Source organism: Tachyglossus aculeatus, chromosome 12, assembly GCF_015852505.1.
Source record: "Tachyglossus aculeatus isolate mTacAcu1 chromosome 12, mTacAcu1.pri, whole genome shotgun sequence".
In the NCBI taxonomy this organism is placed as follows: domain Eukaryota; kingdom Metazoa; phylum Chordata; class Mammalia; order Monotremata; family Tachyglossidae; genus Tachyglossus; species Tachyglossus aculeatus.
Window position 1 is genome coordinate 44,950,321 of NC_052077.1, and position 27,755 is coordinate 44,978,075.

The window sequence follows — 27,755 nt, forward strand, 5'->3', positions numbered from 1 at the left end:
CTTCCTCCCCCTAACATATCCAACAGACCAGCATTCTCTCCATCTTCAAAGACCTACTAAAATCATATCTTGATTGATTAATCTCCTCCAGGAAGGCTTCCCAGGCTAAGCTGTCATCCCCCTACCTTATTTTCCCTCCCTACTACCTAAGCACTTAGGTTTCTCTCCCATCCCCACCCCCACAGTACTTACGTACATCTTATACTAAGTTGCTGCCCTTAATGGTAATTTATTATAAAGTCAGTCTGTAGACTATAAGCATCTTGAGAGCAGGGATAGTGCCTACCAACTAACGGTATGCCATCAATCAGTGCAATTTACTGAGCACTTGCTGTGTTCGGAGCACTATTCTAAGAGTGCAATACAACAGAATTAATAGGCATGTTCCCTGCTCATAATGAACTGTACTGTGCTCAGTACCATGTTCTACACAAACTAAGTGTAGAACTTAGTTCTATGTATACCACTGATTGATTCAGTGCTCAGCTGGGGTGTGGGGCCAGGGGAGTCAGTCCCCCTAGCCTCAAGGAGGCAGAAATCAGGTTTATGCTGATGGAAGCTGGGGAACCTTTTTCCTGGGACCCCTCCCCACCCACCCAGGGGCTCCCACCCCGGCACGGCCTACCGAGAACCATCCATATGCTGAACCGGACCCAGGTGTCGGCACTCAGCTGTACCATCAGGTAAATGTTCACCAAGATGCTGGACGCCGGCAGGAAAGGCAGAAACGGCACCTGCAGGCAAACGCGCTGGCCGTGAAGAAGCACTTCCTCTCCAACCCCACCTGGGCCATCCCCCTCTCCTCTGTTGGACCCATTAGAGGAAGAAATGGGACATGGACTGTGTCAGATTGGACCCCTGTCAGCGCAGGTCTTGGCACAGACGCATGCTCAATGACTGCCGGGCCCCAACCTGCCCAGAGCACACCCAGCCTCAATCCTAATGACAGCGAAGCCTGCCTCAGTCAGCCCCGCCCGCTGCACCAAGTGCCTCCCTGGTGGACAGAAGGGCTGCAGACCTTTCTGCCCCCCAACCCCTCTTGTCTACCTCGCTACTGGGGTGGGAGGCTTCAGGGAGATGGCAGAGCCCAGGCAGACTGGCAGAGGAGGGGGTGGGTGTGTGGGTATGTGGGGGGCTAGGCGCCACATCTGCTGCTGCCTGGACAGCTCCTGATCTGCCGAGGAGGAGAGGCGAGCACACGTACCATGAAGGCCACTTTGTGCTGGTTCTGGGGCTGTCTCCAGATGATGAGGACAATGGCAGTGCAGAGAACGATCAGCACGACCAGCAGGGCCAGGCTCCAGGCTTCCAAGTTGCCAATTGCTTGGACCCCGTAGGTGGTCAGAATACTGAGGCCCAACACCAGAAAAGCTGCAAGGAGAAAAAACAGTTTGCAGTTGTCTTGATGGATAATGTGAAGCTCAGACAGGCCTCTGTTGGTGACCAGTGTGCTAGGAGGCTGCAGGGCCTGGTGGAGAGACAGTGGGGCTCGGGAGATCGACCCTAGTCCCAATCCTGGTCCCAGCTCTGCCACTGGCCTGCAGGATGGCCTTGGGTCAGTCACTTCACCTCTCATGGTCTTATTTCTTCCTCTGTAAAATAGGGATACAGTTTCTGCTCTCCTTCCTTCTTGGACTGTGAGCTCCACGTGGGTCAGAGACTGTGTCCCAGCTGATAATCTTGCATCTGCCCCCTCAGGTTTAGCACAGAGTCACAGCTCAGTAAGCATCATGGTGATAACCACACCAGAAACAAGAAACCCTTGTCTTTTTCCAAGACTCCCTGCTCTGTTCCGGTTCCCTGACTGGGTCCCCATTTTCTGTCCCCATATTCCCCTGTTCCACTGTCAGTTTTGTAAGTTCATTGTGAGCAGGCAGTGTGTCTGATTATTGTTATATTGTACTCTCCCAAGCGCTTAGTACAATGCTCTGCACACATTAAGTGCTCACTAAATATAACTGACTGACTGATTGACTAATAGAGGGCTATTCAGGGCCAAGGGTGTTCCTCCTGTAGGCCGTAAACTCATTATGGGCAGGGAATGTGTTTACCAACTCTGTTATACTGTACTCTCCCAAGTTCTTGGAACAGTGCTCTGCACATAACAAGTGCTCAATAAATTTGAAGGATTGAATGATCCTCCATTCCCTCCCTGGGTCTGCTCTTTGACACCCTCACAAATAAAAGAGAGGGGGAAGAAGCCACCGGGGGCTAGTTCACCCGCAGGGCTTGTTCTTGGGGGACCATCTGGGATGGAATTCCAGGGCCCCTGGGAATAGAGCAGGGAGAAAACACTTAGTGGGTGCTTAAGTGTCAACAGTAGGAGCACACAGCCCTAGGCTTGGAAAGGAAAAGTGGAGGGCAGAGGACTTAGAGTAGTTTTGGTCTGGGAGTCCCAGTCCTGACTATGACGGGTGGTATCCAGAGGGTGATCAGCACATGGTCCCGTCTGGCACCCCGGTCCTGTTGTTGGAGACAGAGCCCCAGGCTGGATGGGTCTTGGGGCTCCACCAGGAATGGTGTGTAGCTCAGGGCTCAGGCCTTTTGCTCCCTTCCTGTCTTCCAGGCTGCCCATGGCACCCCAATTCCAGCCTCTGACCCCACTGTTCCCCGGAGGGGTAGGGGAGAGTCTCCCTTAACCATTGGGGTCAAATGGTGGGGGATGGGCTTACCTAGCAGCCCCACCAGAAAGCTGACGACAGAGGCAGACTGCGGGGTGGGGAAGATGGATGGGCTGAAGAGTGACTGCAGACTGAAGCCATTTCCCTGCAGCATGCTGAGCTGAGATTCACTTTTGGTCGTGGGCTTGGCCACCGCTAGGGCTTCCTTTTCAGGAGAGTATTTGGGCTGCTCGTAGCTCTGGAAGCCAGGCTGGTACCTAGCCGGAGAGAAGTTCTCAGCTTCACCCACGAACAGACAGCCAGGCCCTCGAATGGGCAGATGGAAAGACGGACAGACACAGAAAGGGAAGCCAGGGCACTAGACTTGGGGCCGGAGTTGCCCGCGGGGGGCCCCTAGCCCAGATGGCAGGGCTGCAGTCACCGACTTATGTGAACAGTGAAGTTGGAGATGGGCAGACTGGATGTTGTGTGGGAAGGTGATGCCTGGGGAGCAGCCTGGTGAGCAGTCAGGGGAGCAACTTGGGGGGCAGCTCAGGGAGCACTCAGAGGAAAAGCCCAGGGAGCAACCTAGGGAGCAGTCAGGAGACCAGGCCAGGGAGCAGTCAGGGAAGCAGCCCAAGAAGCAGTCAGGGCAGCAGCTTGAGGAACAGCCTAGGGAGCAGTCAGGGAGTAACCTAGCCTGCCAGGGGAGACCTGGGCAGATCAGGGCATTTCTGGCCATGCTGGGTCTCACCTGAGGATGAGCACGCAGGCAGCAACGAGAGAGTAAGCCAGCAGAGTCCCGATGGACATCATGTCCACCAGAGCCTTCAGGTCAAAGAGAAACGCCATCACAGCTAGGGAATGGAAAGACGGTGGGAGTTAGAGATTCATTCATTCATTCAATTGTATTTATTGAGCGCTTACTGTGTGCACAGCACTGTACTAAGCGCTTGGGAAGTACAAGTTGGCAACATATAGAGATGGTCCCCACCCAACAACGTGCTCAGGCTGGGGCAGTTTCAGACTCCTCAGGTCTTGACGGTGTCTGGATTTGCTGAGCCAGATGTTTCTGTAGAAACACCGGCGTGAAATCTGGCAAAGACTCAGGGTCCCGGGGAGGGATGATGACCCTCTTGGCCTCCAGGCCCTGGGGAGATGCAGTGTGCCAAGGGGAATTTGGAATGAACCTGTTAGCTCAGAAAATTCCAGTCCAAGCCCCATTGGTTTGGATGTTTTCAAAGTGTCCACTGGGCTTTCTCATGGAACTGGCTCAAGAGCCATACTGAAGAAGGCTGGTGAAGGCCAAGAGCTGGGGCTGTCTCTCAATCAATTAATCAATCAATCCATAAATGGCATTTATTGAGCACTTCCGGCATGTAGAGCATTTTACTAAGAGCTTGGGAAAGTATAATACAACAGAGTTGGCAGATGCAATCTCTGCCCTCTCAGCAGAGCCACTTAAACGCCCTTCTAGCCAATGAAGGCACACAGTTCTTGAAAAGGAACATGTGATTCTTGCAGGTTATTTAGCATTCAGGTAAAAGAGTTCGGGGGACTTTGAAGTACATTTGACAATCTAAATTTGAACAAGGATCTCTGGCCTGAATCACACCCGACACTTGGTAAATGATTTCGATGCTAATAAACTTTTGCATATGGCCACTTCAATTCTAAATCATGGTGTCTGAAAGACTCAGGGCCCAATCAGACTCCGATTTCACATTGCTCTTGAGAGAGGGAGACAGGTTCATTTCCAGTCTGTCTCCAGAGTTGGAGGCTGGGTCTTTGCTAGTAAATTTTCCAGACATCTCAGGCCTCTGCTCTTTAGCCCAAATTAACAGGAATTCTAGAGGTTTTTTCGTTAACTTGGGTGTTGTTTTGGAGGGTAACTGGCTGGGTCTTCACCAGCATCAACTAGGAGTCAAAATGGCTAGCCTTTTAAAATGGGAAATGTTGTCCGTTTCCTACAGAGTGCTCGTTTTTGTGGTTGGCTATGTGCTCTGTGCTCTGGATTGCCCCTGTGATTATATGCTGTGTGCTGTGGATTGCTCCTGTGGTTAGAGGCAATGTGTTCTGGATTTCCCCTGTGGTTATATGCTGTGTGCTGTGGGTCATCCCTGCAGTTATATGCAGTGTGCTCTGGATCATCCCTGCAGTTATAGGCGGTGTGTCCTGAATCATCATGTTTGCAGTTATAGGCGGTGTGCCCTGGATTGAAGGTGGTGAGCATACTTCCAATGCCAAAGTAACTCATTACAAGAGATTCATGTAAACATGCTAGATTCTTGCTCTCATCTCAAAAGGGTGAGGTAGGGATGGGTAGGGTGTGGAAGGGAACAGGAATGTGGAGAGTATTTTGCTATTTTGTTTATTTAAAAAACAGTCAAACAGAGGCTTCCTTTAAAGTCTTCCCTCAAAATTATTGGGCTTCAACATAGTTCAACATTTTTATTTTTAAGGTAACAAAAGCAGTTCATAAATGCCTAAAGGTGGGTCTAAAGGGTAGGTTTTAAGGGAGGTTTTTCCGGCAGAATGGAGCAGATTTCTGAGTCTAGATTTCTGGTCCTTCTTGGATACTGCTGGGGGAAGCCAGTCTCGACCAGCAGGGGGGACCGGGCATGGGAGGCTGCAAGTCTACAAGGAAGGACTAGTCCCAAGTAGTGGCTAAGCCACTGATATCAGGGAATGCCCTTTCAACAGCGCCTGAACGAACTGGGGACATGACTCAGCCTAGCAGAGGATGGAGGAAACCTTCCTCCTTCCCCAACTACAGCTTGAACCCCTGCTCCACTCCCACCTTAATTCACCAGGTGACAGTGCTGAAGGCATCTTCAAGCGGCCCTGGGTTCCCCATCCCTCGGGGTCCTCTCTTCGCCCCACCCACCCACTCCTCCACGGGATCCTGGAGGATTTGTTCCAGCCATTGGAGGAGGGCAAACCTTGCCCCCTCAAGGGCTAGCCAGCATGGGACCAGTGTGTCAGGGCTGGAGGGTAATTACGGTCACTTAGGCAGAGCAAGGAGGGCAGCCTACAGTGGGCCTAGAGCCGATGAGGGCTTAAGCCCCAAGGGCTAAATTCTCCCTGGGTAAATGGACAGGGCAGAATGGGCCACTTTAATGGTGGCCAGTGCCTTTTCCACTCGGGGCCCCCAGCATGGAAACCCCTGGCCTAATTCTTGGCCTCCTCAGTTCATCCCCAGAAGGAAGTCCTGCCCTAAACTGCCCCGGCAAGGAGGGCTATAAGGGGCAAACAGGGAACACTCATTGAGATCCTTATCTGGGGCTCTTTGGGCAAATCGTCTTGCTCTTGAAATCACCTAGCTCTTGAAATCACCTAGCTTTATTCATTCATTCAATCAATCATATTTATTGAGCACTTACTGTGTGCAGAGCACTGTACAAAGTGCTTAGTGCTGTACTAAGCGCTTTACCCACTGGAGGCCCCTTCAAATGACACTGGTAGCTTTGGGGGATTTGCTTTCTGCCAGTACCAGCACCAGCCCCAGGGCCAACACTCGGGCCGGCACTGGGAGGGGTCACCTGCCTGGAGCTAGGCATGGAGGCCAGGAGGAAAGGTTGGAAAGGTTAGGGCTAAGGGGTCTTTGTTTCCGCCTCTGTGGAGGGCCCCAGAAACATAGGCTAAACATCTGCACAGGTGCAGACTTTGAAAGAATCTTCTTCTCTGAAGTATGAGTCACCCTTCAGTTAGACTCAGGGATGTACGGGCAGCCTCAGCAGGCAGGCTCTGTCCACGGGGAGGCCAGGTTGGCACAGGGTAAAGGGGTAACCTCAGCAGGCAGGCTCTACCCATCAGGAGGCGAGGTTGGCACAGGATATGCGCAACCCTAAGCAGGCAGACTCTGCCTACAGGAGGCCAAACTGGCAAAGGGGCAACCCCAGCAGGCAGTCTCTGTCCACAGGAGGCCAAGTTGGCGCAGGATGCAAGGGGCAGCCGCAACAAGGAGTTTCTGCCCATTGAGGAGGCCAGGTTGGCACAGGACAAAGGGGCAGTCCTTCCAGGATTTTCTAGGTGGTGAGGTTTCCTCGTGGGAGGATCTTGGTTCTGCTGAAAAGCCCTGCAGTTGGTGCTGTCATGTAATGGTGTTGGAATTCTAGGGAAACACCAGGGCTGCCAAGGGCCAGCAGGGCTCCTGATGACAGGCTGGGCAGCTTCATGGACTTCACCCATGCCTGTGTGGCGTTCTCCCACACCCCCTCGTCAGCCACCCTTATAAGCACTGACCACTAAGCAGCCTGACAGCAGCAATAGTTGAAGTCAGGCAGGCGGAAATTTTCCCTGTGAAACTGTCCTCCTGGGACCTGGATCAGCCCTACTGGAACTGCCCCCGTACCTGGGACGTCCCTAGGGTAGCCGGCCCTGGGATCCGGAGGCCCTGGGGTATGGTCAGGGCCTCACCAGGCCCAAAATTGGCTGGATAGTTCTTAGCTACCAATTTCCTGTTCCGGGCTACGGTGGGCTATGGTGAGAGGCTACACGTGAGGGAAATGTGGCGTCCAATCCACTCCTGCTGGGGGATCCTGAGCTAAGGGACTGTGCCTGCTCTATATGTACTGTGTCCCAGAGCTTAGTACAACATTTGCCACAGAGTAAGTGTTTAACAGATAACACGGTTATTTTTAATTCTGTTTGTTTCTGTGCCCTGGACCATTATTTCATGATTAATACTGGAAAAGAACAGATTGACACTTGGGCTGAGACTCTTCTTCAGCAGGTGTAAATATCAGGGTACAATTTTGTGTGGAAAATTTTGCCAGCATCTCCCGATCCTGGATTCCCAGGAATGACCTCTAGATTGTAACTCATTGTGGGCAGGGAATGAGTCTGTTTATTGTTATATTGTACTCTCCAAAGCACATAGTACAGTGCTCTGCACACAGTAAGCACTCAGTAAACATGATGACTGACCGAATGAGCTAACAAGAAGGAAGTTTTTAACCCAGAACCAATGAAGTCAGTTGCAGAGAGGGTGAGGAGCAAATGGAGAGAGAGCCCACAGGCAGTTCAGAGCACAAAGACCGAACCGCACGTTGAGTTGACTCCTGCTCCCTCTCCCTCACCTCCGGTGATTGTGCACGTCACCAGCAATCCAAGTCCTTGGGCCACCCCAACCTCCGCCGCCGTCCACCCACACGCCAAAACGCTCAGGCCCCAGGCCAACCAGCACCAATTGGCTGGAATGCTTACCCGAGATGAGCCCTGCCGTCAGCGTGGCAGCGACCGGGGTCTGCCTCTTACTCACTTTGGCCAGAAATCTGAACAGTAATCCATCGCGGGCCATGGCAAACAGAATGCGGGGCAGAGGGAACATAGAGCCCAGGAGACTGGAACAGAAAAAGGATGGTTCAGGGACAAGCTGTTACATTCATCACTTCCCACAGAAAAAACGTGCATGCGCCCCTGTCCCCCTCCAGTCTGGGAATGGAGGGTGCGGTGGGAACCTGGAGATGCACCGTCTCCTGGGAGGAAGTTACAGTAACCAGAGGCAACACTACCTGGCCTTTCCCATGTCCTCAAAGATCAACTGTGGCTCATCTGCCACAGCAGCAGATGACAGAGTGGCAATTACCAAGGTCTTTGTTTTGGGATTGATTTGAGTTAGACATTGGAAAAGCAACCCAACCTCCACCATGGCATAGATTACCCACGGCATCGGGAAGATGGATCCAAGAAGGCGGGGTAAAAAGCAAACAAATGCGGAATGGGAAACACACAGCCATACAGGATTCCTCCAGTGAGTGAGGAGAGACAGAGGAGAGAGAGTGAGAGAGCAAGAGAGAAAGAAAGAGACACGGCATCACTGAGTACAACTCGGGGTCATGAGGCCAACAGAAGTACCATACTGTACAGTTGGGACCATCCAATCCTCCAGACCACCGCTTTCCTCCTCTTCAAGGCCCTTCTAAAATCTCATCTCCTCCAGGAGGCCCTCCTGGACTAAGCTCTCATCTCCTCACCCTGTTTCCCCTGTCCTGCCACTTCAGCGCCTCCTAAGCACTTGGGATAATCCCCTGCTGGGTTGTAAGCTCTCTAAGGGTAGAGACCACATCTGCCAATCATGTCTACAACTCTGTTATAGTGTACTCTGTTTAGTAGGGTGTTCTGTACATAGTAAGCTCTAAATAAAAATGATTAATTCATTGATTACTAACTCTACTGTACTCTTTCATTCATTCATTCATTCAATCATATTTATTGAGCGCTTACTGTGTGCAGAGCAGTGTACTAAGCGCTTGGGAAGTACAAGTTGGCAACATATAGAGACGGTCCCTACCCAACAGTGGGCTCACAGTCTAGAAGGGGGAGACAGACAACGAAACATATTAACAAAATAAAATAAATAGAATAATAAATATGTACAAGTAAAATAGAGTAATAAATATGTGCAAACATATATACAGGTGCTGTGGGGAGGGGAAGGAGGTAGGGTGGGGGGGATGGGGAGGGGGAGGAGGGAGAGAGGAAGGACGGGGCTCAGTGTGGGAAGGCCTCCTGGAGGAGGTGAGCTCTTAGTAGGGCTTTGAAGGGAGGAAGAGAGCTAGCTTGGCAGATGTGCAGAGGGATTGGGGGCATTCCAGGCCTGGGGAGGACGTGGGCTGGGGGTCGACGGCGGGACAGGCGAGAATGAGGCACAGTGAGGAGGTTAGCGGCAGAGGAGCGGAGGGTGCGGGCTGGGCTATAGAAGGAGAGAAGGGAGGTGAGGTAGGAGGGAGCGAGGTGATGGACAGCCTTAAAGCCGAGAGTGAGGAGTTTTTGCCTGGTGCGTAGGTTGATTGCTAGCCACTGGAGATTTTTGAGGAGGGGAGTAACATGCCCAGAGCGTTTCTGCACAAAGATGATCCACGCAGCAGCGTGAAGTATAGATTGAAGTGGGGAGAGACAGGAGGATGGGAAATCAGAGAGGAGGCTGATGCAGTAATCCAGTCAGGATAGGATGAGAGATTGAACCAGCAGGGTAGCGGTTTGGATGGAGAGGAAAGGGAGGATCTTGGCGATGTTGTGGAGGTGAGACCGGCATGTTTTGGTGATGGATTGGATGTGAGGGGTGAACGAGAGAGCAGAGTCGAGGATGACACCAAGGTTGTGGGCTTGTGTTGAGGAGAAGGGGGTCGTTCACAGTGTCGAAGGCAGCTGAGAGGTCAAGGAGGATTAGAAGAGAGTAGGAGCTGTTGGATTTGGCAAGCAGAAGGTCATTGGTGACCTTTGAGAGGGCGGTTTCCGTGTAATATGGGGGACAGAAGCCAGATGGGAGGGGGTCAAGGAGAGAGTTGACATTGAGGAATTCAAGGCAGTGCATGTAGACGATTCGTTCAAGGAGTCATCAAGGAGTTCAAGCACTCTCCTAAGTGCTTACTCAGTACACTCTGTTGACTGATTGCTTAGAGAAGCAGCGTGGCTCAGTGGAAAGAGCACGGGCTTTGGAGTCAGAGGTCATGGGTTCAAATTCTGGCTCCGCCAATTGTCAGCTGGGTGACTTTGGTCAAGTCACTTAACTTCTCTGTTGCCTCAGTTCCCTCATCTGTAAAATGGGGATGAAGACTGTGAGCCCCCCATGGGACAACCTGATCATCTTGTAACCTCCCCAGTGCTTAGAACAGTGTTTTACACATAGTAAGCGCTTAATAAATGTCATTATTATTATTATTATTATTGCTTGATGGAAACAGTGCTATGCATTGGGCTGAATCTGTCTCATCCCTGGGGCAATGAGATAAGTAATTATTGAGTGCTTATTGTGTGCAAAGCACTGTACTAAGTGCTTATCACTGTACTAAGTACCTACCCTAGCTCCAGGGTTTTGGGGGACTCATAAATTGTTCTGAAACATTTGTTGGGCAATTATTTCTCCACGATCCTGTTAAGGAGTAAGGAAACTAGGCATAGTCGAATGAATTTCAGTTCTTCAGGAATAAAGTATGTAACTTGAACTAAAATGCAATCAATTCTCAATTATTCAAGGCAGGGAGGTGTAGGCCAGATAGGGGAAAATTCCAAGCAAAGAGGTGGAAATGACTGGTTATGCAAAAGTCATTCATTTAAATGAGAGAAAAAAAATTTTCCCAAGTCTTTCCCCTGAGCTAAAGAAGTGGGAAACAGCATGGCCTAGTGGAGAGAGCATGGGCCTCGGAGTCAGAAGGCCCTGGGTTCTAATCCCAGCTCTGCCACTTATTTGCTGTGTGTCCTTGAGCAAGTCACTTCACTTCTCTGTGCCTCAGTTACCTCAACTGTAAAGTGGGGATTAAGGCTGTGAGCCGCATGTGGGACATGGACTGTGGCCAACCTGATTAGCTTGTATCTACCCCAGTGCTTAGTACAGTGCCTGGCACATAGTAGGCACTTAGCCCCATAAAATAAAAAGTGATTTGACCAAGATTACACAGCAAGCAATTGGCGGAGCCAGGATTAGAACCCAGGTCCTCCAACTCCCAGGCCCATGCTCTTTCCATTAGGCCATGATGCTTCTCTACAGCCCTAGGGAGATCTTCACAGCCTGCTGGGGCAGGCAGGTAGGCAGGCCTGGGCAAAGGGAATGGTCCCTAGAGCCATCTGGCACAAGCAGCCCTCTCTGTGCCTGTGCGAACGCCCTGATGAACCAATGGTGAGGGACATATTTAGGGACTGCAGTCATGGGTTCAGCAGACCGCACTACAGCACGGAAAAGAACACCTGAAAAGACTAGGGGTCATTCTGAAACAAAGTTTCAAATGACTGAGGAATTTTCAATCTTAAAAGGAGAAGAATGAATAATAATGATAATAATGATGGCATTTATTAAGCGCTTACAATGTGCAAAGCACTGTTCTGAGCGCTGGGGAGGTTACAAGGTGATCAGGTTGTCCCATGGGGGGCTCACAGTCAATCCCCATTTTACAGATCAGGGAACTGAGGCACAGAGAAGTTAAATGACTTGCCCAAAGTCACCCAGCTGACAATTGGTGGAGTGGGGATTTGAACGAATGACCTCTGACTCCAGAGAATATTCAGTTTCCACTGAGCCAATGTCTCCACTTGAACTCGGGTACTCAATCAATCAATCAATCATATTTATTGAGTGCTTACTGTGTGCAGAGCACTGTACTAAGCGCTTGGGAAGTGCAAGCCGGCAACATATAGAGACAGTCCCTACCCCGAATTGTTCAAATGGACTGGGAGATGTTAAAAGGTGGAGCAGGCTACCTCAGTTATTCTAGAACACGACCAGACTGAGCTGGGGCAGGGCATGTGCTTTCCCTGGAATTACCCTGTAAAGAGTGTAGTTGTTTAGAACAAGAGTCCCAAACCTTTTGGTTCTGGAATAGAAAGCACTAAACAATTCCCCAAATGAAAAGTGAATGAGCCAGACCCATTCCCTCCATCGACCCCACCCTGGGGAATGGCTGGGGACACCAGGGTGTCTGGAATGGGATGGGGTGGAGAAGGGCTGGGGGGAGGATGGGGGGCCCCTGGCCCAGTCCTTCCCTCCAGGTGCCTCCACTCCAACCCTGCCTCAGGGAGCTGTGGGCTTCTGCCTGAGATGACAAGGCCTCTTGCAGGACTACCCGCCCTGGGGTCTTGGGCCATTCAAAATGGGCCACTAGTTTTAATTCTCTAAGGACTGAACTTGTTCCCTCTCACACCTGCTTGATCCCCCTGAGGAACTTCCAGTGGGTTCTGGCCCCCTGCTGCTCCTGCTCACAGAGCAGGCGGGAGGAGGTGGGGAGCCTCTCCCTACTCCTTACTGCCCTTCCCGATCACCTAGCAGTCGGAACCTCCATCCCACCCACCCCCAGGGGCTGAGTGCCCCTTCCCACAGGCCGGGGAAGGCCCCTTACCTGGTGGACAGAGCACAGAGCGAGCCTGTGGCCACCACGTACTTGGCGGGCCCCCATCCGACGTATTCAAACGCCACAGGGAGGGGGCTTTTTTCATCGAGAAGGTAATACGGCATCATGAGAGTCAAAGCCGCCGAAACCCCAAAGTAGGCCATAAAGCAGACCAGCAGAGAAGTCACGATTCCGATGGGAATAGCTTTCTGGGGGTTCCTGACTTCCTCACCTACAGAGAGAGGGAGGGGAAGCACCCTAGGTTTGGTTTCATCCACCCAACTTCCCGCACAGCCCTTCCCGTCTTCTCCCCCTCAAATTCAAATCCAAATTCAGGGGGCCACCATGCCCTACTGCCACCTCCCGGTACCCCCTTGTTCCCACCCTACTTGCCCCAGAAGTCTCCCCCCAATTCCTCTCCCATGCTGTTCCCAGAGTACCACCCCACCCCAATGCTATTGCTTAAGTTGAAGGGATCCTGAGCGATGAGACCAATATTCAGCCCCACGACTGCTTATCCAGCTCCTCCCCCATGGAATCCCTCCACTAGCACCCCCCTCCTTCTGCCCCTCCACCCTTCTGCCATCCACCCCCAGCCACAACAACCCCTCTGCCTTTCACCCCTTCTCCACCTCCAGCTCCTTCACTCCCTCTCCCTCCACCGCCAGGCCCAAGATGGAGAGTCTTTCCTTACCAGTGGTTGCGATGCAGTCGAACCCCACGAAGGCATAGAAGCAGGTTGCTGCTCCCGCCAGTGTCCCGGCAAAGCCATAGGGCATGAAACCCCCAGTCCCATGAAGACTGGTCCCGTTCTCTGAAGGGGGCTCTCTGGAAAAAGGAATATCCCAGGACCAGAGAAGATATGGAAAAGGCAGGAGATTGGGTTCCTTCCCCCAGCTATTTTCTGGATCACAGGGAGTCAGGCCCTGTACCCTCTTGGGCAGTTCAGTTCCTCGGGGTGGCTGAGCTTTCTTCGGCCCAGATAACATTCTGGTCTGTTTCTCTGGGTGGAGGGCAAAGAGAGCTCGTCCCCTGCCCCACTGGCACCCCGCGGTCCCATCCTTCTTCTAGGAGCTCGCATGGACAAGGGGAGGGGCCTGCCATGCCCTGGGCCCCAGGACTCCTGGGGACGAGATCTAGGGGAGTCTGTCCAGGGATGGGATCTGGGGGTGTCTTTCAGGAGACAGAGCCTGTGGGAGACATTTCCATAAGCAGAAGGAAATAAGTGGGAAATGGCTCTAGACTCATGGGCAGGGAACATGTCTACCAACTCTATTGTAATGTCCTCTCTTGAGCATGTAGTAGAGTGCTCTGTGCATAGCAAGCACTCAATAAATGCCACTGGTCGATTGAACGAACACCACAACTACCCCCAAAGGGCACAACTACCTTGCAGCTGATGAAATGTTTCTCAGAAAGTCTTCACTAATTTTCCAGTTGGCCACGTTGCCTTTCACAAAGCCGGCAATCATAACGAAGAGGAGGACGAGAATATTAATCGCAGTGAAGACTTTGTTCACCCAGGCAGACTCTTTGACTCCAAAAGACAACAGGCCTGCAGTTAGGTAAGAAAGGCCAATTCAGTGTGCCATCCTCTTCGGGAAGACTGATACAGTTTGGTCCCATCGCCTGCGGTGGGGATGGACTACTCCTTTTGAATTTCAGTTCACTTTCACAGGTTCTTTCTCCGTGTTCTCCGGACTGCGGGCCCTGGGAAGAATTTCCTGACTGTGCTGTCTGAAGGGGACCATGGACGCAGAAAGCCAGCCCGCTCAGCTACAGGAGCCTCCTGTTCATACACAAGCCTTTACACACACACACACACACACACACACACACTCTCTCTCTCTCTCTCTCTCTCTCTCTCTCTCTCTCTCTCTCTCTCTCTCTCTCTCTCTCTCCCTTGTTCAGTCATACCCACCAACCCAATCTCACCATCAGCAGTGCATAGGGTTTCAAACACACAGGACCGAGTCTGCCTCCCGAGCTCTCTCAAGGCCTCTGGGGACGGGGGGAAGTCAATGCGAGAGGAACCTCAGCCAACTGGACCCAGGGGGAGCCTTCCCCCAGCAGAAAATCATACTCTCTCAAGTGGTTAGTACAGTGCTCTGCCCACAGTAACCGCTCAATAAATACGATCAAATGAATGAATGAAAGGAGGGGCTAACAGGGATAGGGACCAAGATGGGGCCGCGTGATGTGCAGGGAGGGCTGGTAATCTAGTTGGATGCAGCTTCCACGCCCAGCCCCCCGGGGTCCTGGCAGAGTTGTGTGGGTCAGGCGGGACTCGGCTCCCAGCTGATACTCCTTGGGCCAAAGGGCTCCTGGAGAGACTTCACTCAGAAGGAGATGTAGTTCTCGTCAGCCTTAGTGAGACCCCATAGAAGCTTCTTCTGGGAGCAGCTTCCTGAGGCAACTTGGACCCTTAGTTAATGGGAATAACAGGGACTGGCATAGCCCTGGTTTCTGGCAAGCTGGAGACAAATTGTCTGTGTGTGTGTGTGTGTGTGTGTGTTTATTTGAATGTGAATTCACTTTAGCACACTGGAATGGTAAGGATATATATATGTAAACATAGATATCTATATACATATATATAGATATCTATATATACATAGATATATAGACATATATCTTACACTTTTACAAAAATAAAAAAGGCCATAAATCATCTTCACATTCACTTAGATACATACAAGCCACATCTCTTTTCCTCTCTCTCTCTCTCTCTCTCTCTCTCTCTATATATATATATATGTGGATTATATATATATATATATATATATATACACACACATACATATTCATATATCAGCCTGCAGAATGCTCAAATTTACAAAACAAAAATGGTACAGTGATAGTTACCATTCCCATTTGACAAAGTGAATTCACATTCAAATAATTCCTTAATTTATCATAATTTATTCCCAAGGCTGACTTTATCTAGGAAAGAGCAAGAGCAATAACTTACTCTTAATGATTTAACGATATGAAAGTTGCTGAAGTTCAGATGACTTCCTCTATTTTACTCTCCCAAAGCACTTGGGAAGTACAGTGTTCCTCACACTGTAAGTGCCCTACAAACACCACTCTTTTCTAAAGGGGAAGTTATCTCACACATTTGCAATATTCTTTATTCTACGGGCTCAATGAGTCCAGCACTTAGAACAGTGCCTGGCACATAGTAAGTGCTTAACAAATACCATCATTATTATTATTGCTATTGGTGATGGTGATAATGATGATGCGATCTCCTGTTATAAATGATGGGCAAGCTCTGATCCTGTCACCAAGACTTTGGGACCAAAAACCTGTGCTAAGGAACGGAGGCTAGGGCTAGTGGCTGGAGCTGTACCACTCACACTCTTTCATCCTACTCCTTGCAATCTGGCTGGGATGCAGAGTGCAACGAGCAAGTCAGTAGGCAGGGATGCAGCACACTGTTACAATAATAATAATTATAATAATTGTGGTATTTGTTAAGTGCTTTCCATGTACCAGGCACTGTACTATGCACTGTAGTAGATACAAACTAATCAGGTTGGACAGAGTCCCTGTCCCATATGGGGCGCACAGTCTTAATCCCCATTTTTCAGATGAGGTTCCTGAGGCACAGAGAAGTTAAGTGACTTGCCCACAGTCACACAGCAGACAAGTGGTGCAGCCAGGATTAGAACCCAGGTCCTTCTGACTCCCAGGCCCAGGCTCTAGCCATTAGGCCATGCTGCTTCTCAATGTGACGTGACTGCAGCACACTGATGGCACGGGGTGGGACAGGACTGTTGCATTTTCCATTGAGAAGCAGCATGGCCTAAAAGCAAGGGTCTTAGAGTTAAAGGACCTGGATTCTAATCCTGACTCTGCCTCTTGAGTGACCTTGGGCAAGTCACTTAGCTCCACTGGGCCTCAGTTTCCTCATCTGTAAACTCCTTCCCTCTTAGACTGTAAGCTCCTTGTGAAACAGGCACTATGTCTCACCTGATTAACTTGTCTCTACCCCATAGTAAATTTAGGACATAGGTGATAATAACAGATGACATTACTATAGTTTGCCCCAATTATGTACAAAGATTTAGCAATCTTTATTTTAATCTCGGGGCAGGGGTGTGAATTATCCATGGAAGGGGTATGCTGATTATTGTACAATCTGTACTCAACTTAGCTGAGCTTCCAGCAGAGGAACCAATCTGTAAACCCCATAGAGGACAGGGACTGTGTCCAATCTGATTGTCTTGTATCGATCCAGGCACTTAGTACAGTGCCTGGCACATAGCATGTGCTTCACAAATACCATTAAAATAAAATCTACTTCCCAGGCCTGAAATTCTTACCTAAACCCATAATGTTCCACACTGGTAACAGTTTCTTGGGTTGGCATTGTTCACTGTGAGGTAAAACTGGATTTGTAATGCATGAAGCTTGCAAGAATGAGATAAAGTGTAACTTTGAGTCTCATCCGGAATGGGAGAGAGGAAGGGCAGAAAAAGGAGATGAGCCACCTTAGTCTCACAGCTTCTCTGGAGAACTGACCAGAGCCTCGATGGGCCAGTACTGGGCTCGTTTGGGTCAACTCTGGACCAGCTATGGGCCTGCTGACATGTGTGACCTCGTCATTCTGGGATTAACTCTGAAATGAGCCCCCCGAGACCTCATCTAAATGAAGCCTCTAATGAGGAGAGCTCGTCGTTGGCTTTTCGACTCCGACGCTCAGCCTAATTGTACGGAAGTAGAGGAACTGTATTTTTCTTGCTCCCCCATGCAGGTGTGATTCTCTTCTTCATCCCAGACCCTGCCCGAGTTTAAAGAGAACCTCAGTGTGGAAAGATCACGGGCTTGGGAGTCAGAGATCAGGGGTTCTAATCCTGGCCCTACCACTTGTCAGCTGTGTGACTTTGAGCTTCTCTGTGTCTCAGTTACCTCATCTGTAAAATGGGGATTAAGACTGTGCCCTACGTGGGACAACCTGATTACGTTGCATCTACCCCAGAGCTTAGAACAGCGCTTGGCACATAGTAAGTGCTTGACAAATACAATTATTACTATTATTATTATTAATAAAGAGACTCAGCCTCTAGCCATGCCAGAAATGCCAATCCCCAACCCTGATCTCCGGAATGGTGAAGGCAGTGACGGTTGTGGCAAAAGGAGACCCCTCGCACTCCTGTTAAGTACAGCAACTACATTTATGATGTCCCATCATCGCCAAGAGGTCCCCAGACTCCCGAGGAGTTCTGGGAACCTCACCCCAAAAGTAGGACTCCCAGTTATCGATGCCCTCAGCAGGCACTGCCATCGGGCAGAGTGGTGGAATTAGTGTTGTTTTACCTGCCAGAAGCAGGATAAGGCACACCGCAAAGAAATCCGGATACTCCGCCAGGCCGGTGGAATTCATCCTGAAGTATGTTCGGAAAAACTGGCCAATCTGCTTGCTGAGAAGTTCATCGAAGGTGCCACTCCACGCTCTCGCCACACTAGAGGTGCCTGTACACAACACTCTGGCTTAGGGAGTACACATAGAATCCCCCAGCCCACATCCCCAGCTCTGCATGCTCCCCAGTTCTGCCGTCCCCAGCTCTATGTGCCCCCGGTTCTGTCACCCCCAGTTCTGCCATCCCCAGCTCTGCCTACCCTCTGGCCACGACACTCTTAGAGAAAAGCTTAGACCCCTAGGTTGTCCTTTCTGACAGGTGAGAACCCATGTGAAAATTCAACAAAGTTTTGACTCCACCAAAATGAAGACCAGCCGGGTAGTAGTCTCTTTCAAGTCCAGGACCAGGAACAAGCCATGTGCTGGTAGCCTGCTTAGGTACAGCTCTGCGCAGAGAAATGGGCCCTCAATAAACACCACTGACTCCTGGCTTGGCTGACTGGCTGTCTGACGGCTTGCTTGACTGGCTGACTTGTTGACTGATTAGCTGCCTGCCTGCCTCATTGACTAATTAGCTGACTGACTGACATGTTGACTGATTCATTAGCTGACTGCCCATGTAACTGACTGGCTGCCGGCCCGACCGACTGGCAACTGACTGGCGGACTTCCCACCTGGCCGGCTGGCTGATGGACCACCGTTTCTCGGACAAAGATCCGGAAGGAGTCAGAATGCTGGAATTGCTACTGAGTCTGCTTCTGGAGAAGGTTGGTGCCCACCAGCGAAGGGTGTGTCCAGGGGTTGGTGGAGTGCACCCTTCTGGCATACCTATCACGTAGGACAGGATGAGGTTCCAGCCCGTGATGAAAGCCCAGAGCTCGCCCACGGTCACATAGGTGTACAGGTACGCCGAGCCAGTCTTCGGCACACGGGCCCCAAACTCCGCATAGCAGAGGCCAGCCATGACCGAAGCCAGGGCAGCGATCAGGAAGGACACCACGATGCTGGGGCCCGAGTCTGCTTTGGCCACTTCTCCGGCCAGCACGTACACACCGGCCCCGAGCGTGCTGCCCACGCCCAGGGCGATGAGGTCCATGGTGGACAGGCAGCGGCACAGTTTGGAGTCCTCGGGACTGTCCATCGTGACGACTTTTCTCCGAATCAGGCACCGGGCGAACGACACGGCCGCTCCGCAGGGGATCATCGTGGACACAGTCTGGGGAAAACAGGGGACCCGATTACAGCCCTCAGCCTGCTTCTCCCCAGCCTGGGCCTTGGAAGCAACCCTAACTCGCCTTCCAAAGGTGTGCCTTTGCAACCAGAGATCATGAGAGCTTCTTTTGCATGCAGTGGATCGCTCCCATGTTTGGCCACCTAACTTCACGCTCCCTGAAGAGACACAGCTCTTCAGCAGGGACATGGGTTGCCATTTGGACACAATCCTCCAAAGAGGACACGGCTCTCTGGCAGGAACACAGAGCTCTAGCGAGGAACCTTCTTCCTTCTGAGGGGGCAGAGCCGTACTCTGAGCCGAGGAAGACTTGAGGCCATAGGCTCAGGCCAGGGGCAGTGGTGTCTGAGTGGCCTTACAAAGGGTAGAGGCTGGGGTGCAGTGCCGCAGATGGTGGTGCGACCGAGCCAGGGGAGGGGGAGGTCCATCCAGGTGGACTGGACTGGAACAAGGGCCTCAGCCTCTTCAGCCTGGCATTTCAGTTTTGTGTTGGCCTGAGCCTGGTATCCGCATTCTGGATGGACAGTGGACAGATCTCTCCTACCCCATATGTTCTTGGATTGTGGCTGGGCCAGGCCCCATCCCCGACCCCCATCTGCCCCACCATCCTAACCAAACCCAGCCATATAGGCAGCAGCACCAAGCCGAATGGATATAATCATATCCCACAGTTCCCCAGGGCAGGTCCTTTCTCCCCACCCGGGCAATTCATTCAATCATATTTATTGAGCACTTACTGTGTGCAGAGCACTGGACTAAGCGCTTGGGAAGTACAAGTTGACAACATATAGAGACGGTCCCTACCCAACAGTGAGCTCACAGTCTAGAAGGGGGAGACAGACAACAAAACACATTAACAAAATAAATAGAATATGTACAAACAAAACAGAGTAATACATACAAACATATATACATATATCCAGGTGCCGGGGGAGGGGAAGGAGGTAAGGCGGGGGATTCATTCAATCTTATTTATTGAGCGCTTACTGTGTGCAGAGCACTGTACTAGGCGCTTGGGAAGTCCAAGTTGGCAACATATAGAGACAGTCCCTACCCAACAGTGGGCTCACAGTCTAGAAGGGGGAAACAGAGAACAAAACAAAACAGATTAACAAAATAAAATAAATATGTACAAATATATATACAGGTGCCTATGGGGAGGGGAAGGAGGTAAGGGGGGATTCATTCAATCGTATTTATTGAGCGCTTACTGTGTGCAGAGCACTGTACTAAGCGCTTGGGAAGTCCAAGTTGGCAACATCTAGAGCCAGTCCCTACCCAACAGCGGGCTCACAGTCTAGAAGGGGGAGACAGACAACAAAACAAAACATATTAACAAAATAAAATAAATACAATAAATATGTACAAATACAAATTACAAAGTACAAATAAATGTACAAATAAACAAATGTACAAATAAATATGAACAAACATGTACAAATAAAATAGAGGAATAAATCCGTCCAAACATATATACACATATATACAGGTGCTGTGGGGAGGGGAAGGAGGTAAGGGGGGGGATGGGGAGGAGGGGGAGAGGAAGGAGGGGGCAATGACACATTGGGACCATTGACACAGAGAAGCAGCATGGCTCACTGGAAAGAGCACGGGCTTTGGAGTCAGAGGTCATGGGTTCGAATCCCAGCTCTGCCACATATTTGCTGTGTGACCTTGGGCAAGTCACTTAACTTCTCTGAGCCTCAGTTACCGCATCTGTAAAATGGGGATTAAGTCTGTGAGCCCCCCGTGGGACAACCTGATCACCTTGCATCCCCCCCCAGCACTTAGAACAGTGCTCTTCACATAGTAAGCGCTTAATAAATGCCATCATTATCATTGGAGCCACATCCAGGCAGGGGGCAGCCCCCTCCTCCCACCCGCTAAGCCTCCTCCTGGCCAGGATCTTGAGGGAGGCTGCTGGGTCAATGTAAGCCCGTGCCTCTGAAGGGGCCCCTTCCTCGGGTCTGTGGGCTCACCTCAAACATCCTGAGCTCCCAGGTCCCTGCTCACTGGAGTACTGTGGACCACTCTGAAACTCACATATCACGGGGCTCGGACTTGCCTTTTCTAGAGTCATCCCACAACATTTGCATACAAAGAAAGTGTTTCACTCATGGTCAGGCGTGGGCCCTGAGCTAGGGCCCGGGTTGGGGCGGAGAGGGGAACAGTAATGTCTTCATTCCTCACACCCGAGTCTCTGAGGAAGCTAGTGACAGCAGAGGAGGGCTTCAGAACGGGAGGAATTTAAGGAGCCCGATGGAACCCTATGGATAGATCGGTCGCGACAACCCTTGGGCTGCTTAGAAACCACCAGGATGATAAGATTACACTGTTCCCAGTGTGGGCAACAGCTTGGAAGCTCTCAAGCCACACTTTCAGCCCTGTTCCCCTACCTGATGGCTGAAAGTTATCCTTTGCACCAAAACTTCCCCACTATCCCCTCACCCCACACCTCATGGGCTACTCCATCCAAATCTGCCTAAGTCCCCCTTCACTCTCCACCTCATGAACTGTTCCATCCATACCCGATGAAGTCCCCCAAGCCCTCCACCATATGGGCTGCTCCATCCATATCTGCCCAAGTTCCCCCCATCGCACTCCAACTCTCCACCACATGGGCCAATCCATCCTGTCCTGCTGTTCTATCCCCTGCTCATTTGTCAATCTGTAGGACCCAATCCTGGAAGAATGACTACACTGAGTTGGCTGACACTGAGAAGACCCAAATGTGCTAATCTAATTCACTGACACACGAGATTCCGGAATGCCACTTTCAACCCGAAATGTAGTGCTGGGATTTTCTGGCTCAGCAATACATCGCTGTGCCCAGGCCCCCTGCCCCACCCACCCACCCCTGCCTGGTCGGGGGGACACCCGACACGGTGGCTGAAATTTCAAACTTCACCCTTGTAGCTAAATCTCAGACCGGCCAGGGAGCTCACCCCGGGGTCTGAAGCCTTAACTAGTTGCCGTGGTGGGCAAAGGGTGCAATTTCACACCTGAATTCACAACTCTGAGAAGCTCAGAGTGCCATCGGCAGCCTCAGGCGAGGGAGGACGTTTAAGCCCTTGAAAGCGAGCAGCGATTTTGGTGGCCCTGAGCCTGCTCTGTGCAGGGAGCATTGGGAAGAGCTGGGTGAATTCTCCAGGACTCGGATCATACTGATAGTCTCTCCTCCCTCCGTCAAACAGCACTTACATACATATCCATCTGTGACTGATTTTAAAGTCTGTCTCCCTCTCTATTCTGTAAGCTGTGGGCAGGGATGGTCTATACCTACTCTTTTATATTGTGCTCTCCCAAGAGCTTAGTATAGTGCTCTGCAGACAAGAAGCTCTCAATAAATACCTTAGTTCATTCACTCATTCAATCGTATTTATTGAGTGCTTACTGTGTGCAGAGCACTGTACTAAGCGCTTGGGAAGTACAAGTCAGCAACATATAGAAACTGTCCCTACCCAACAATGGCCCCACAGTCTAGAAGAAATAATAATGATGGTATTTGTTAAGCGCTTACTATATGCAAAGCACTGTTCTAAGTGCTGAGGGCGGATACAAGATGATCAGGTTGTCCCAAATAGGGCTCACAGTTTTAATCCTCATTTTACAGATGAGGTAACTGAGGCATGGAGAAGTTAAGTGACTTGCCTAAAGTCACACAGCTGACAAGCGGCAGAGCGGGGATTAGAACCTATGACCTCTAACTCCCAAGCCCGTGCTCTTTCCACTGAGCCACATTCCCGGACCACAGCTAGTTCTGTCGGTTCAAACGGGCAACTCATGCCCCTGGGGAAGTTCAAATGCTCGACTAGAAAATGGATGGTCTGAACGGTCAGCTCTCTGAACTGAGGTGAGAACAAAAGATCGAGGGCAACTACTCATCCTATGGTTTCCTCACACCCAGTACCAGCCCCTCTGCTTGGGCAACAGCAACTCAACAGAACCATACTAAAGGCATCCTGACTCCTCGATGTCCCTCACACTTGCCACTGGGCCACTCTCTCACCAGCCTGAAGACCCCATTCCCAGTGAGCCGACTGGCCTGCAGGTAGAAGTTTTCCAGGGGGCAGGGGGTAGGGGGCAGGAGGAAGGGTTACTTGGAGTGGATTTAAGACTTGGTCTCCCCAAGGAGGCATTCTCACTGGTGGGGAAAGGGACTTTGTAAGGTCCTTCTAGACTGCAAACTCCTTGTGGGCTGGGAACATGTTTACCAATTCTGTTACATTGTGCTCTCCCAAGCATTTGGTAATAATAATGATGGCATTTGTTAAGCGCTCACTATGTGCAAAGCACTGTTCTAAGTGCTGGGGAGGATACAGGGTGATCACATTGTCCCACGTAGGGCTCACAGTCTTAATCCCCATTTTACAGATGAGGTAACTGAGGCTCAGAGAAGTTAAGTGATTTGCCCAAGGTCACACAGCAGACATGTGGGGGAGCCAGGATTAGAACCCATGACCTCTGACTCCCAAGCCCGGGCTCTTTCCACTGAGCCAAAAGGTAAACCCTCAAAAATAGGACTGATTTATTGATAGGTAAGGAGAACTACTCTCTCCTACCTCAAGGAAGCGTTGCCCCTCAGGCAGATGGCTGGAGAATTGCCAAATTGTAGTTTCCAAGCACTTAGTACAGTGCTCTGCACTCAGTAAGCTCTCAGTAAATATGATTAATGAATGATTGAATGAATGAATGAATGAATGAATGAGAAGGGGGGGTGTCCAGGGCTGTGCTGGGGTGGGATTGGCAGCATGTGGTAACAGGGATCATGTTTAGGGCAGCCATTGGTCCATTTTTATCCCCAACAGCCTGGTTTTCAGCTGATCAGTCCCCTCCCCGGGACAGACACGGCATGGGATGACTCTGTATCCAGTATTTTTATTGTCAGTGGCCAATCTCCCTCCCCCTTGGCTCCTGCTGCCGAGTGCTGCGGCTCAGAACTGATGTCTGTGTTCACGAGGATCTTTCTGTGCGTGCGTGCGAGTGTGTGTGTGTGGCAAGAGTAACAAGGCTTTGCCATTTTTCTGCTTTGTGATCTTGGGCAAGTCACTTCACTTCTTTGGGCCTCATCTGTAAAATGGGGATTAAGGCTGTGAGCCCCACGTGGGACAACCTGACTACCTTGTATCTACCCCAGTGCTTAGAACAGTGCTTGGCACATAGTAAGCGCGTAATAAATACCAAAAAGAAAAGGATAGAGTGTCAGGTGTCACTCCCAGAAAAATGCTCTAGGTTAGGGTAGGCTCGGATGCCCTTTGCACGATGCTCTGTATGAAAAAAACGCAGTGCTCTTCACCTGGTGTGATACATGCAAGTATCATATGTCTGGTATTCAAGAGGGTGGCTCGTGGCCACACTGATTCTGTCCCCATGGCCACCCTGATTCTGTTCCCCCTACAGGGGTTGCCAGAGCTCAGCCTGGGCCTGGCAGAACTTGTGTCCAGCTCTCTAGTAGCTGGGCAGCTCAGGAAGACTCCCCCGGACACATCCAAAAGAATGGATCCTTGCTAAGATGGCCCTGGGCTCGGTAGGGAAATGAAGCTGCTCATTTTTTTTTGGTCCTTGTTCTAAAGGCCTGCCACACTCTTTCAGTGTTTCTGCTAAAACTTGAAAGGCATTAAATAAGGCCTTATATCTTACAATATTTTCAAACTCCTTTAAAAGGTATGAATTTCTGAGCTTTTAAGTTACCAATTGACTAGCTCAAGTGGTAGTCAAGGGTGCGATATAATAATCCTATTTTAATAGTCTGCTTATGACATTATAAAAACAAATCTTGGGAAAGGTGACAGTGCCCCTTCCCCCCACCCAACTCCCTGCTGCTTTCCCCGACAAAGACTTAAATTAATCAATCGTATTTATTGAGCACTTACCGTGTGCACAGCACTGTACTTAGCACTTGGGAAAGTACAATAAAACAGAGTTGATTGACATGTTCCCTGCCCACAGATAACTCAGAGGGTGATTACACACTGAACTGGAAAACACCACATCACAATCTTACTGCTCTCCGATCACTACACAACTGTGGCCTCCCCCTGTTGTGTAAAAACTGGTTTTGTGCATTTTTTATGGTATGTTAAAAGCTTACTATATGCTAGGCGCTAAACTAAACACTGGGATAGGCAGAGGCTAATCAGGTTCATTCATTCATTCCTTCATTCAATCGTATTTATTGAGCACTTACTGCGGGCAGAGCACTGTACTAAGCACTTGGAAAGTACAATTCAGCAACAGAGATAATCCCTGCCCACAATGGGCTCACAGTCTTAATCCCCATTTTACAGATGAGATAATTGAAGTGCAGAGGAAGTGAAGTGACTTGCCCGAGGTCACACAGCAGACAGGTGGTGGAGCCGGGATTAGAACCCAGGTCCTTCTGATTTCCAGGCCTGTCCTCTTCCCACTAAGCCATGCTGCTTCTCTAACATTTTGATTCCCTGCCTATTTTCTCCTCGGAGGGCTACGAGTTGTTTGGGGGGAGTCAGTCGGGTTCAGGGGCTAGGTTCTTTCCTGCCAAGAGAGATGGGGGCTTTCTTCTGTGTCCTGGAAAAATGGGATCACGCAATTTCTAATTTCAATCTAATTTCATTCTCAAAAATGTGCTGGATTTGGGGCTTAACCTTATATCCATTTTACCAGATCACTTGATGACAAGTGTCACTTGTGAAGCTAAATTTTTAAATTTCAAAAAGCACACTGATTGGATACTTGCTAAAAAACATTTGAGTGTGACACTGCCAGAAATCTTCAGTCACTTAGCCCTGGCAGATTTTCAAACATTGATAGGAGTTTGGGGAATTTCTCAAGGTCACATTGGTTTCAAGTAAAGCTAAATAAAATATTTCTATTGCGTGTTCAAAAATGCATGCACAGTTGCCAATTTTTCATAACCATGATTCAAAGCCATTAAAATTTTAAATTTAGAATGCGCTAGCAAAAAGGAATTCTTGGAAAATATCAAACTTAAAACACTCTTCTATCTCTGAAATCCTTCCACATTATTTTCTACCTTTCAATGTTTCCTTCACCAAAATCTTTCTCCCAACTGCCAGTTGTACCAGACTCTTTCTTGAATTTGGAAATGGCTTGCTGTACACATAGAAGGCTTCTCCTTTCCATCCCATCCATAGCCTTTCACCTTCCCTTTCCCCTTGTGCTCTCCCTGCAGACCATCTCTTGACTGTAGCTTATGCCTGGGGATAGCTCTGCTATTTCTTTGGGATTTCACATGGAAAACCTTCCAGCATGCACCTCCTCCCACCTGCCCACCTCGCCCTCCCAGCCCCCCAACACAAAGACACACAGACACACACACACTATTTTCAAAAATAACAGAAAGCAATCGCCCCATGAGGCTAGTCTCTATTACCAACCTGGTTCCCCAGGACAGTGCTGATGCCCTCCCACCCACCTGCCCATCCCTGGGCTGGACAGTTGACAGTATTTGGATTCAAGGGAATCCCAAACACTTCCAGCTTCTTTCCCTAACGGGACCCCAACGAGCCATCAAAACACACTCCTGATTTAATCTGGTGACAACACGCTTCACACCTTCACTGAGTCAGGAGGTTTCCTATTTCCTTTGATACTCAAAAACGAATCCACGACTGCCTTTTTATAACTGAAGGCGGAATTTGGCATGAAACACATCTGGAATGCAAATTGTAAACCCTCAGGTATTTTCCTTAATAAGCCCCAAATTCGACTAAGAAAGCTGTCCTGAGGGATGTCTTAAGTGGTAAGGTTTTAATCTTGGACCTTGACAGCCCAATTCACAGCTTGGAACAGTAATACATTTCTTCCCAGGCCTCTAAAAGTGCATCTCCATTAGAGTCTTAAGCAACATTAAAATTCGAATGACCACAACTCTTAAAAGTGAACAGAATAGAGGACTATAGACAAATGTTCATTTTTTTTTCTCATGATGAGATTACACCCCACCCAGCCCCCACCGCCCTCTGACAGTGTAAGAAGAACTAGGGAAGATAAATACTCACCAACTCTTCCCCCAAATGAGTCCTTTAGAGAAGCCCGTTTTCACGCTTTCTTCTTCCAGGGACCAAAAGGCTAGTCCCCAGCCCCTGCACCCCTCGTCCTCCTGTCCCTCCCCCGCTCTCCTTGCAGCTTTCTCGGGCTCGTGGGCCTCCTGGCCAACTCAGCTGTCCCCGACCAAGTGGCGCCAGCACCCAGCAGGAGCGTCCTGAGGAGTGTGCCCAGGAGTCAGGAGCATGGGGCTAAGGCCCGGGCCCTTCCAGGGTAGCCCAAGCGGGATCAGCAGAGGTCCCTGACCCACACGTGGGCACCCCTGGAGTCGGGGGTTAGGTGGGCCCGGCCCCGTGGGCAGCAGCGGGGCTCCTGGAGCAGTGCCCTGCCTGCAGAGTCCCTCGGCCTGGCCCGGCCCAGCTCGGCCCCGTGCTGTGTTCAGAAAACGAATTACCAGTGGCTTCTCCTTCCCGCTCCACAACCCTGACTGTCAACGCAGCCGTGGGAGGGTCTATTTAAACCATGCCGGGCAGAGGTCTGTAAATAAACTCGGTGGCCAAAGTGCTCTCATCTCCTGAACGCTCTAGCGTGCACAGAACCAGAAAATGTCAAACCCAGTATCAATCGCCTAGCCTGCGGTGGGCCAGAGAGAGCTGTGCTCTGCGTCCGGGCCCTTTTATCATTCCTCTCCTCCAGCACCATCCGTTACTGGTGCCCGTAAGCTGTGCCACACTGGAAGGGGGTTG

At 50.4% G+C, this 27,755-nt stretch overlaps 1 protein-coding gene across 1 annotated transcript in view; it reads right to left on the minus strand.

Annotated features, from left to right (window-relative positions):
- The window catches only part of SLC7A2 (solute carrier family 7 member 2), a 30,209-nt gene extending 2,771 nt beyond the window's left edge, over positions 1 to 27,438 (minus strand). The window contains exons 1-11 of the mRNA XM_038755037.1: positions 27,024 to 27,438; positions 18,621 to 19,008; positions 17,750 to 17,905; positions 13,814 to 13,979; positions 13,119 to 13,252; positions 12,434 to 12,656; positions 7,809 to 7,945; positions 3,355 to 3,457; positions 2,673 to 2,878; positions 1,205 to 1,371; positions 626 to 734 (exon numbers count right to left, since the gene is read on the minus strand). Of these exons, the coding sequence (XP_038610965.1) occupies positions 626 to 734; positions 1,205 to 1,371; positions 2,673 to 2,878; positions 3,355 to 3,457; positions 7,809 to 7,945; positions 12,434 to 12,656; positions 13,119 to 13,252; positions 13,814 to 13,979; positions 17,750 to 17,905; positions 18,621 to 18,996 (1,777 nt within the window). The 5' untranslated portion in view covers positions 18,997 to 19,008; positions 27,024 to 27,438. The remainder of the gene's footprint in view (positions 1 to 625; positions 735 to 1,204; positions 1,372 to 2,672; positions 2,879 to 3,354; positions 3,458 to 7,808; positions 7,946 to 12,433; positions 12,657 to 13,118; positions 13,253 to 13,813; positions 13,980 to 17,749; positions 17,906 to 18,620; positions 19,009 to 27,023) is intronic.
- Positions 27,439 to 27,755: the final 317 nt, after the last annotated feature.